The sequence below is a fragment of the Rissa tridactyla genome, chromosome 2 (assembly GCF_028500815.1).
Source record: "Rissa tridactyla isolate bRisTri1 chromosome 2, bRisTri1.patW.cur.20221130, whole genome shotgun sequence".
Taxonomy (NCBI): Eukaryota; Metazoa; Chordata; class Aves; order Charadriiformes; family Laridae; genus Rissa; species Rissa tridactyla.
In genome coordinates this window covers 71,958,752-71,971,350 of record NC_071467.1, presented here as the reverse complement: position 1 = coordinate 71,971,350, position 12,599 = coordinate 71,958,752, and the positions used below count along the sequence as shown (strand labels likewise).

The following is a 12,599-nucleotide window of genomic DNA, read 5'->3' as shown; positions in this document are numbered from 1 at the left end:
AGAGAAACCTAACTGAGCTGAAGCTTGCTGTGTCAGTCTTAATGGAAGGTCTTCTGTCTTCCTGTCTGGGAAATCTCTGAATGAGATACCGGCTGTTGGTGGAATGATGAATATTCTTGTGCAAGAAGCAAAAAGATCAATTTAAGGAGACATTAGGAGACATCACATACCACCAGGGGAATTCTGAGTGATCATTCACAGATTTAGGCAGCAGTAATTTACTTTTTCAAGGTTTCAAGCCTTCAAGAAATAGAGGAAAAGGGTATGAATGGAAAAGCAGGTAAGTGGGGAAGGAATGAGGCTTTTTTTATGTTTCAGAAATTAAATCTTAATAGCCCAGCCATGTATTGCATATTTCATTCACCTGAAAAACTACCTTAGAATAGAGCATGGGGTGCAAAATTCGAGGCATTAATGAGGATGCACCCTCGATCTCTCCCCAAATTAAGAAAAGGATGAAATAAACCCCACTTCGAAAACACCACTGGATGAACTGCTTTATAACACTACTGCTTTTAAAGAATTCTTTGACGAAGCCAAAGCTGAAAGGCAGCAGTACTGCTAACAACAAAACTTTTAGAAAAAAGCAAACTGGAAAAGCTTATCTTCATATTAAATCTTCAGGCTATTTACATGTTTATAGAGTGAATAATTAAGGCCTGTCTACACCAAACTAGAGCTAAGCATACTGCTATAATGAACAGCTCATTTTGAAGCGGGTACAGAAGTCTTCTGTGCTTTATCTGATACTCATAGTTAGGGTACTGAATCAATGCATATTGTTACGAACTAAACGAATGCCAGTAATTGCCCAGCACAGCTATACCAGTGATTTAATTATATGTTTTCAACTCTTAATATGAAAGTTTCTCCCACTATGGGCAAAGCCTGAAGTGAAACACTTGCATCTGTCTTCCTTAAACATTTTTCTTACAAAAAATGCTCCTTCTCTTACTACTGAGGATGAACACTTCCCTATGATTTCCATCAATGGAAGAGAGCTTATCTCTCGTGATTGCAACATGACACTGTCAAATAGCTGTATTTTCAGTGTACAGAGAGTCACCTGCACTACTCTGAAATATTTCAGAAAGCCAAGGGGCTAGTAAGACAGTTATTCTACAGTAAACTCTAGCCCCAATCTATGCATAAGTATTTATTATGTACAAATAGTGTAATCTTAGTTTATTCTTTTCCAAAGGGTGGAGGAAATCTCACTATAACTGTAAAGAACTGTCTGTGTATATGCAGCTATCTCATTGTCTTCAAATAGTTTGTGTTTTAAAAAACTGTCAAAGCAGGTTTGGGACTGTACTGTGTCTTGTTATATTCTTAAAAATTGCAGGTTAGCATTGATTTCAAGTGTCCAAATGTATAAAATCATAGAGTAGTTTGGCTTGGAAGAGACCTTTAAATGTCATCTAGTCCAAGCCCCCTGCAATGTGCAGGGACATCTTCAACTAGATCCTCTAGACACTGGCACAGGTTGCCCAGGGAAGTTGTGGATGCCCCATCCCTGGAAGTGTTCAAGGCCAGGCTGGATGGGGCTTTGAGCAGCCTGGTCTAGTGAGAGGTATCCCTGCCCATAGCAGGGGGGCTGGAACAAGATGACCTTTAAGGTCCCTTCCAACCCAAACCATTCTATGATTCTATGTTCTGCCATCTCTCTGGGTAACCTCTTCCAGTGTTTCACCACCCCCATTGTAAAAAATTTCTTCCTTATATCTAGTCTAAACCTATCCTCTCTTAGTTTAAAGCCATTACCCCTTGTCCTATTGCAACAGGCCCTGCTAAAAAGTTTGTCCCCATCTTTCCCACAAACCCCCTTTAAATACTGCAAGATGCAATAAAGGTCTCCCTGGAGCCTTCTCTTTTCCAGGCTGAACAACTCCAACTCTCTCAGCCTGTTCTCAAAGGAGAGGTGCTCCAGCCCTCTGATCATCTTTGTGGCCCTCCTCTGGACTTGCTCCAACAGGTCCATGTCCTTCTTATGTTGGTGGCTCCAGAGCTGGATACAGTACTCCAGGTGAGGTCTCACCAGAGCGGAGTAGAAGGGCAGAATCACCTCACTAGACCTGCTGGCCACACTGTTTTTGATGCAGCCCAGGATACAGTTGGCCTTCTGGGCTGCAAGTGCACATTGCCAGCTCATGTCCAGCCTTTCATCCACCCAAGAAGGACCCCCAAGTCCTCCTCCTCAGGGCTACTCTCAATCCTTTCATCCCCCAGCCTGTATTGATACCAGGTGTTGCCCCTACTCAGGTGCAGGACCCTGCATTTGGCCTTGGTGAACCTCATGAGGTTCACAAGGGCCCACTTCTCCAGCTTGTTCAAGTCCCTTTGGATGGCATCCCTTCCCTCCAATATGTCAACCACACCACTCAGCTTGGTGTTGTCTGTAAACTTGCTGAGGGTGCACTTGATCCCACTGCCTATGTCATTGATGAAGATACTGAGAAGTACGGGTCCCAATACAGACTCCTGGGGGACACCACTTGTCACCAATCTCCATCTGGACATTGAACCATTGACCACTACCCTCTGGATGCGACCATCCGACCAACTCCTCATCCAAAAAACAGTTCACCCATCAAATTCATATCTCTCCGATTTAAAAACAAGGACATTCTGGGGGGACCAACTCAAAGATAAACAACATCCGTAGCTCTTCCCTTGTCCACCGATGCAACCACTCCATTGTAGAAAGCCATGAGGTTGGTCAGGCAGGACTTGTCCTTGCTGAAGCCATGCTGGCTGTCTCAAATCACCTCCCTGTCCTCCATGTGCCTTAGTATAGCTTCTAGGAGGATCTGTTCCGTGATTTTCCCAGGCACAGAGGTGAGGCTGACAGGGTGGTAGTTCCCAGGATCCTCCTTTCTACCCTTTTTTAAAATGGGTGCAATACTTCCCTTTTTCCAGTCACCAGGGACTTCACCTGACTGCCATGACTTTTCAAATATCATGCAGGGTGGCTTGGCACTACATTAGCCAATTCCCTCAGTACTCTGTGATGCATCTCATCAGGTCCCATAGAATTCTGTATGTTCAGGTTCCTCCGGTGGTCACAAACCTGACCTTCTCTTACAGTGGGAGGGACTACGCTCCCCCAGTCCCTTCTAATGCCTCCTGTTTGTTGCCCGTGCTGTGTGCATTGGTGTAGAGGCACTTCAGATGGGTCGTTGGCCATGTCACCTTCTTAGACGAACACCTCTTAATTCCTTTGAGATTGTATTTCACTGGTGTTTCCCTGTTGGCTACTGTTACCTCAGGAGCCCATGACTCATCTCCATAAAACTTCAAGCGTGCTGCAGTGTAGCCACCGTGCAACGGGCTGAGGGCCCTCACTTAGCGTGCCGTCCTTCTAACCTTGGTGTGTCATCCCACAGCTTCCCATAGGCAAGCCTGGTATTATCCCCCTCCCCCTTCAAGCCTAGTTTAAACTTCTGTCAATGAGCCCCACTAGCTCCAGAGCAAAGATTCTCGTGCCCCTTTGCAAAAGATGAACCCCATCTGATGCCAGCAAGCCTGGTGCTGTGTAGGCCATTCCATTATCGAAAAAGTCAAAGTTGTGTTGGTGATGGGCGTTAATAGGCTGGGCCCATCTGTTTCTTCCACTGTCAGTGCCCGCAACTGGAAGGAGAGAGGAAAAAATAACCTGTGCTCCAGATTCCCTTACTAACCATCCCAAGATCCTGAAGTCTCTTTTGACCCGCCTTGGACTATGCATTGCAGCTTCATCGCCACTCACATGGAAGAGAAACAGTGGGTAATAGTCTGAGTGCTGTACCAGGCTAGAAAGTTTCCTAATGATGTCCTTAACCTGGGCCCCTGGGAGGCAGCAAACTTCCCTAAAAAGAGGGTGGGTCCAGCATATTGGACCCCCTCTTCCCCTCAGACGGGAGTCGCCTACAACTATAACCCATCTTTTCTTCCTCAAGAAGGTGGTCATGATAGATGGGGTAGGCTTTCTGACCTTGGCAACACCTCTAGTATAGATGGACCGTCATTCACATCATCACCTACTGCCTGGCCTTCCACGTCCGGAGCCTCGTACATGTTGTACAGGGGCACCTGGGAAGGCAGGGTGGGCAAGGAGGGGGTTCGTCTGCCACACCAAGTGTGAACATGTCTCCATTCACTCCTTTCCTTTAAGCTACTTCCTTCAGCCTGGCAGGGGGAAGATACAGGATTCCCTTATCTTGGGTTTATGCTGGTGGCTGTTCCCGCTTGTCTCAGGGAGGGCAGCGTGGTTCCACCAGTCTATCTCTTTCTCAGACTCCCTGATGCTCCTTAACTTTTCTGCTTCCTCCTGTAGCTCTGCCACCAGGCTGAGCAGATTGCCTACCTGGTCACATCGCACACAGCTGTTCTAACTACTGCCCTCTGTTACCAGCTAAAGGCTCTGGTGCTCCCTGCAGCCCAAGGCATGGATCGCTGTGTGTTTTTGTGGGAGCTGTGTTCTGACGAGTGCAGAGGACATATCTTGCTACCAGGTGGATACTATAGCTAAGCTCCTTCCAAGAGGATGATGACTACCAACTGAACTCACCCCTTGAGCTGGTAGGGTGGCTATGTCATTCTTGCACGCCCTTTCATGCAAATTGCTGTGCCAGGCCCTGGCTGATGCCCCACTCTGATGGCAGTGCTCCTGGTCGCTCGTGCTCCCCAGGCTACTTTTTATAGGCATGGGGTGTGTCGTGGTTGCTCTGGCAATGCCCAGGCCTCATCAGCATCTCCCACAAGAGCTGCTGGCTCCTGGCAGGTCTCTCCACTACCCTGGTGTTTCCCTTCCTCAGGAAAAACCCCTGTGTGCCAAGCCCCCAAATCTCCCCTTAATCCCCACCATACACAACACACTCAACCAAAAAAACACCCACCCAGAGTCCCACAAAACAGCAAACAAAAAAAAAAATCTAGAAAACCCCCAAACCAAATACAAAAGTAACCCACCGAAAAAAGAAACCCCCAAAACCAACATCCCACAAAAGCACCCACATAATTTAAAATACTGATCCTTCCCAATCCAGCACTCCATTCTAATAACTCATTATTCCTCTTCAAAATACCAAGAGAAAGATTTTATGCTTTGATAAAAACATAAATCCCAAATACAGTTACCTTCCATTTTATCCTAGGATAGGTAAGCAACTTGCTCAGAAATACCATACTTAAGTCAAAACTATTCTATTTTCATCATCTCCAATTTTTAATAGCCTAAACAAGCACAGAAATCGATTTTCATCCATTTTAATTTGAAATACCAGTGTGAGTAATATTTATGCAATGCACTGTGGATGAGCAAGCCAGCAAAGAAAATGCTGCCCAGTAAGGATGTGAAATCAGGATATAGAGCTATACACCATGCTGGCTGGTTTACAGTCTGTTTTTACGGACATGAGTGTATGGAGAAAAAGGACAGGTGTTTCCCCACAGCTGATGAGTAATGAGTTCATGGAAATAAACAGGAAAGCAAGTCAACTGCTGGCACTTTTTTCCCTGAACTTCTAAACCAGATTTTCGAAGTAAAGCAAAGCATGCTAGCTAGATGAAAATTTTAATATTAGTGTATTTCAGCCTAAGATATTTATTCTCTTTACACTATTTCCCGCATTATTCTAGCCTATTTAGATTATCGAAGCAGACTTATCATGGTTTCTGAACACTGTGCTCCAATGCTGTAAATGACATGGCTAGCACTTACCATGTAGTTTCTCCTCCTCTCCCTCTTGCCTAGAGGGAAACTCCATATTGATTTTAAATAATGATGTGTTGTGCGTTTTTATAACTCTCCTCACTCATGGGTCAACTTTGAGAAACTATTAAGCAAATTTTACTACCAACTGGAAAAAGGTTCACTGCAATAAAGAGTTTCTCTCAACTTTTCATGACTCACATGATCTTCTATGATAGAAACTGTAACCATTTAAGCAGCAGTTGAGGGGGAGACAGAAAAAGCACACATGCCCATCAGTCTAAACCAAGAACTGCCTCACGGCAAATACTAGCTTTAATTGCACCCACGGAAACATTACATTGCGAGTTAAGTATAAATAATATTCTTCCAAAATGGATAAATAGTAACCTGAAGATACTTCTAGTTTATGAAAAAAGCTCAAGTCAAAGATGAACTATATCAGGGATTAACTATGTATATTAAGCATTTCAGACTTAACTTAATTTTTTAGAGAAATAGATTTGCTTCAGTTTGGATTGCTTTCAATGCTTTTTCCTTTTTCTCCTCATGAGGTGAAAGGTCCAGTGCATTAATTCAGGAATTCGCATAGTGTAAAATATTAATTTCATTCTCCACAGAACTTTCATAAAAGAAAAGAGAAATAAGCTGCTTTCAACGCAATGAATAATAATTTGAGGGGGGAGGGAAAGTAAGACTACAAAAAAAAAAAATATTGTTTTCACAACCTCTTGGCCAATAGTTTCCTCAATTATAACCAAGACAAATTTGTCTCTTTTTTAAAAAGAAAGGGCTACAATAACATAAAGCATTTAAAACCAGCTTGCAGGTGACATAGGTAATGTTACAGTAAGAAAGAAGTTTGGGAAGCTAGTATTAATGAAGATGCTGACATTAGGAGGGCATCTTCATCATGACCAGTTCTGCTTGTAGTATGGTTATATCCTATGTAGGCTTACAATAATGGCTTAGGTAATTGTAAGTAACACCAACAGTGTTTCCATATTTTCCATGTACTTGAATCCATAACCTTAGTGGTAGTCCAAGGAGGAATTGTTACCAGTTAAAAATGAGACCAATTTGGTAATAAGGGCAAAAATACATACCGAAAGAAATGTTTCAATGTTATCATGAACAAATGATGCAACATCTTGCCAGTCCAGAATATCACCAAGCCAGCTGTTTTGGCGGTTTATGTGCCATTTGTGTCCTTTGTGTCTTCCAGAATGTGTTACATTCTTAAAAAGAGAGACAAAGATGTAAAGAAAACAGACATTTGAATAACTTTGAGATATGAGAAAGCCAAAGGCTAATGTTTTCTTAATGAGGAATAGATTCAACATGCATCTAAATACTTAAAAGCTGCCTGAATTGGCATCCTCAAAAATACCTGCAAGTACTCTGCACATTGAGAAAAATTAAAATCTGACAGAAAACCAGTCACTTATTCCATAGAATTACAGTTTTGTATATTGAACTGATTTACCTCAGTTAAACATTAGCTTTATTGCTTGACTGATACAATGGTATCTATCTTGCTCTTTATGAAAGCACACAAGAAAGAGGTAATGATTTCAGTTACTGCCTACATAATTTACTGTTTGCAATGTACAACTTTTCCCAGTACAACTCACAAAGGAAAATACAAGCAGAAGCCAAAACAACTAGTTTCCTCACAATTAGTGTCTACTTCTCCACTGGCAATGTTCAGTCACACAAAAGCTAAAAGCTGAACTGGACTCATGGAGGATTTCTTCCGACTACACGTTTGTAACTCCACCACAGCAAGGCAACAGGAAATGGCTGTAACCACAATAGCTGATTCCTTAAGTGGCTTCACCTAATTATGAAGTTGCCTATTGATCAACTGAATCATGCCTGATTACCGTCTAGCATGAGACTATTTGGCTCAATCTGGGACTGCAACAAGTGTTTCAAAGAAGGATGCCAAATTCCTACTGTAAGCAAGTCTAAGCAAACCCATTGACTACAACAGATCTCATCCTAATCTTTGATAGCAAGAGACTTTTCAAGTTCTCAACTCTGATATTTATATAAGCGTCCCACTACTTCTGTTAGAATTTTCCAAAAACTTTTAACCTTACCAGCCTGCGTTCAAAATGACATATGCCAGTTATCTTTTTTGGCATACATGGCAAGTAGTATTCCAAGAAGTCCCTGCACTGATTTATCTTAAGAGCATTACATTTTCTGCTTATTACAATTCTCCCTAGATGCATTGTTACACTTGATGATACACAATTAGCAACGCTCTTTAACAATCCACAGCAACACAGAGGTCTTTCTTCTGAGCTGGCAGTTTATTTACAGCAGAAAAATATGAGTAGTCAAAAACCTTGCTCCAACAGGCCTTCTGCATTTGTAAACTGTATCAAGAACCTATTTTCTGTTCATCCAGTTCTACTTTCAAAGACAGCTCTTGCCATTAACTAGCAGAATTAGGTATCATTTACAAATTTTGTAACATTGTTATTAATACGCATCTCAAGTTCATTGTTATCCAGCAGCCATACTGCTGTAGCACCTAAGGCCTTGGGTGTTGATAAATAAGGGATTCCAAGAAACCGTCAACTGGTTCATCTTCAACAAATTCACTAGATCTTAAAAAACAAAACCCCACACCTCAGCGGACAAGAAAGAGGAGATACTTATCCTTGAAAAGAACATCTTGATTGTAGACTTATGCTATCATCTTCCAAGTCGTTTATTACTCTGTTACTATTTTACTTCATTGGGTACATAAATGCAATGGTAATGACCTATCACATCTCTAGAACCTTTTAAAATACACACCATTTTCTATCTACTGATCTTCTCAGAAAGCAGTAGTTAATGGTTGAAATCCACATTTTGTAAGCAACTCTTTGTCAAATCTACAGCTTTAATGGAGGAGTATCACCTGAGTCTGGGTTCTTCAGTCACCTACAGACCACAGCAACACTATGCAGGCCTCAAAATGAAGTGTAATTATTGTGCTCATACAACTGAGATAGCAGGGAGCTTGAAAGCCGTACTGAGAGTTAGATATGGTACAGATGTCCTCCACACTGCGCCATCATCTAGTTTACCAGTTTTCAGATATACTGAAGGACCGTGCGAGGCTATATTGACAAATTACAGAAGGAAATAGCCAGGTGGAAAGCAGTCAGACGAGACATTTATGTGGATATGGAGTGAGACAGAAGGGGCAAGATTAGAAATAGACTCTGAAGGAGATACCTGCAGCCCACAGATAACCGGTTGCAGCCCAGAATGCCAATGGTAATGTAAGGTCTCTAGTAATGCAAACAGCAGCCAGAGGAACAGACTTCAAGACTGTAGGCAGCGAACACCAGGGTGTTCCTGCAGCTCTTTCTGCCGTTTTGATCGCTAGGAAAGCTGTTTCTTACCCTACCAGAAGAGCATCTACAAGAAAGAGGCCTCACAGTATTCCCTCAAATAACAGCTGCAGGAAAGAAATCACATAAGGCACTGAACAGAGACACCACCTGTGCTGCATGCTGCAGCAACAAAAGTACTCCTACAGCACAGGTAGTGACACAGACCCCTAACGAATGATACAGTGCCACGGACCATCTGACACACAGGTTACATTAGTAAAAGCAACAGGTTTATCAGTAGAACTGTATCTAAAGCAGGCACTTTTCTCGGTCAAGCATTTACCACTGAATACTCCCAAGTGCCTAAGGCCAGCAAAATCTATTGTAGACACAGCTTTAACTTCTCCTCAGTTATCCTGTATTGCTCAACAACATCATGTTATCTCTCCACATGCTCTTCCACAGTGTTATCTTGTCAGAAAAAGAAACTGATTCTTTCCCCTGCTATTTTGATTACTACACTGAAACTCTTACTTCTTTTAATACAGAGATCTTCTTGGAATTTTAGAGGTACTTTAAAAACGACTATACAAAGAAAAGTGATAATATACTATAATTGCAATTATTTAAATATACAGAAGTATTTCAGAGGTACGATTTCTGGATTTTGATATTTCCTTTGCACCATGGCTAATGGATTGCTTGCTTTTTCCATTAAAAGGCGAACAGCATTGGCAGCATGAAAATGATTTAACTGTTATGACCTTTTCAAGATTCAGTGTGCAGAGCCCATTATAGGAAGGCCAGTACAGTTGGCAAAACTGCGTTGTAAGAATCTTAGTGAAGGAATAATTTCTTTCGGAAAATTTCAAATTAATAGAAGTTATACAAACCATGCAGCATACCAGTATCCTTTTCCTAACCCCTCAAGATGATGAAAATTCAGCAGAAAACTCTAAACTATGAATTACTAAAGATAAAAAATGAGCAAAGCATAAATTAAATGGCATACATAAAAACACACGTAATTACTTAAGTGAAGGACATACTTCTGGCTGTACTCAAACTGTGACTGCAGAATGATCTGTCTTATACACTTGAAATTTTTACCAACATTTTATTATTATGACCTTTACTCGGCTTTCCAACTTTTTGATAATCTCTTTCTCAGAAATGCATACTTGGTAGAATTACCTCTAAGCAATAAGTGACAGTCTATAGAACTACCACCTAAGTTACTCACCTTCACAAACCACGAGTGATAAAGCCTGTCCCAGAGCTCTAGCACTTGCTTTTCAATCACAGCGGTGTTATTCACTTTTTCTCCTAAAATCTTATGGAGCTAAAACATAGAAATCTTTTATTATACAGGACAGGATCTACCGAAAAACTCCAACCCAGATGAATCACATAAGATATAAAGGCATGGCTCAAACCTAAATTACTAGAAAAGATGAGTATCAATATGGAATACACACTTCAGACCACATAGTTCACAACATGAAGATTTTGTCTGTAAAAAACATTCTGCTGCACTGAGCTGAGGACTTCCTTCTGCACTGGAAAACCAATGCCGTCTCTAAAATGCTTGATCCAAAATCCTTGATCATCTTTAGACTAAATATTTCAAACAATTTGAGGTGCATGCTAGATATCAAAACATTTAAATAAGAATCTTGGCAAGTTCTCCTGAAGAAAGTTAACTTAAATAAATAAATTCAAATTTTAAAAAATCCAATCTACCACACCAGCCCACATAGAAATTAGAATACTAATGGGGGGGAAGTCCACATTGCCTACAATTGGACAGCTAAACCTAGATGAAAAAAATTACTTATCTTTATTTGATGCATTTTCACTGGCAATCTTATTAAAATGATGACAGATTTTTCAACTTTTAAAAATAAATATTCCTCTGAGCAGAGAAGACTACTGAAATCACTCCCACCCTTCCTTCAACTCACAAATTAGAGAGCGGAAAGAATAGATCTCTCAACAAAATGGTTAACAACACAGAAAAGAATCAAAACAAAAACCTTTTTATTTCTTTTTACTTCTATGAAATACAAGAAATGAAAACATTAAAAAAAGGTGGGGAAGTTCACTCTTACCTTATGTGTAATCCATTCTCGGCCATATTGGTATACGTTATTAGCTGCTGAATTGAGTGCCTTCTGAATAACTTGGGCTTCTGGGAGCCAGCTAGTATTTTTTAAAGAAGGAAAACAAAGTCAACTGCTACATACTTTACCCATTTCATTACACATGAAACGCATTACAAATTAACATTTTGAAACAACAATAAACAGTTAAGGTTAAATATATATAAACTTACTACAACTACAATATTTCTTTCTACGTATCATGGAACAGACCTTCTCATAAGCAAAGCACAATTAAATCTAGGGCATGTCATTGCATTTGGAATTCTCCAAGGGTCCTAAAACCTTAGTTAAATTGTTATCTCAACTTTTTCAAAAGAGATCTGCTCTTCGATCTCTATACGTGCTATTTGCATTACCTGCTTAGAAATTTTCCTAGTGTTCTAGTTTTCTGAAAACACTATATGAAGCAGCCTCGTCTAGCTGCAAAGACAACCTTCTGAATTACAAACTGAATGTAAATTGTTAATGTAGTTTCCCTGAAAAAGCAACCAGATGAAGCAACACGTCTGGGGCACTAGTTATTTCTAAGTCCCCACCAAAATACTTGCTCATGACTTTCTTCAGGGATTCATGTTGCTTTCAAGCAATGGACCTACTGAGTTGCCAGCATTCCAACACTTGTGAATACAGGGCACACATTCTCTGCTTACTCTTTCTACATCTTGATTCAATGGCACACATTGGAGCCCTTCCAAAACAAGTAAGCATTCCGGAAATAAAGCTGCTGCATTTGTTCACCTGGCTGAGATCAACATGGAAAGTTTTCTATCTGTATAACCCTTCAGAAATGTTCTGCATCATAATTCCAAGACATTTCAATCAGTCATCTCTAAACATAATGTGCACATCAAGCTCTGAAAGCTAGGCAAGCTTGATGGATTTAACAAGAGGTAAACTTACTCCTAATGACGTGAAAGATAGTGTTTTGGATGCTTCAAATTTGGATGCAAACACTGGAAGTTAAAATTTTTAGCTAAAATTACTCAACTAGTATTCCAGTATTTTCATTATGTGAATAAGCTTCTGACAGTCAAATTTACATTTTCATTAGTCCTACTTATTTCCATCTTAGGGCAAAATTGAAAGGCCAAACAACAAAAGAGATGCCATGAAGGAATAAACAAACACATTTTTAAGTACTTTCTGTTCTCTTGGTTGTTATCACTTCAGTATTGCTAAAGCACATATATTGCTATAGCATTTATTAACTGTATCATTTTAGCTCTGTTTTTGAGATTTTCTCTTGCTCTTATAATACAGCATGCACTTTCTTTCAATCCTATTAAGCCATCATCGCTTTTGTTTAGAAAGTGCCCATGAAAAAAGTCAACCACTCTCGTTCAGGAGACAGTTCTTTTTTCCTGGTAAGTGCCTGGACTCACCTTTACTCAAGGTTAAGCT

At 40.6% G+C, this 12,599-nt stretch overlaps 1 protein-coding gene across 3 annotated transcripts in view; it reads right to left on the bottom strand.

Annotated features, from left to right (window-relative positions):
- The window catches only part of TMEM245 (transmembrane protein 245), a 101,603-nt gene that overhangs the window by 49,628 nt on the left and 39,376 nt on the right, over positions 1-12,599 (bottom strand). For all 3 annotated transcript variants that reach the window (XM_054191268.1, XM_054191270.1, XM_054191271.1), the window contains 3 exons: positions 11,145-11,235; positions 10,277-10,375; positions 6,799-6,930 (listed from right to left, as the gene is read on the bottom strand). In XM_054191268.1, the coding sequence (XP_054047243.1) occupies positions 6,799-6,930; positions 10,277-10,375; positions 11,145-11,235 (322 nt within the window). The remainder of the gene's footprint in view (positions 1-6,798; positions 6,931-10,276; positions 10,376-11,144; positions 11,236-12,599) is intronic.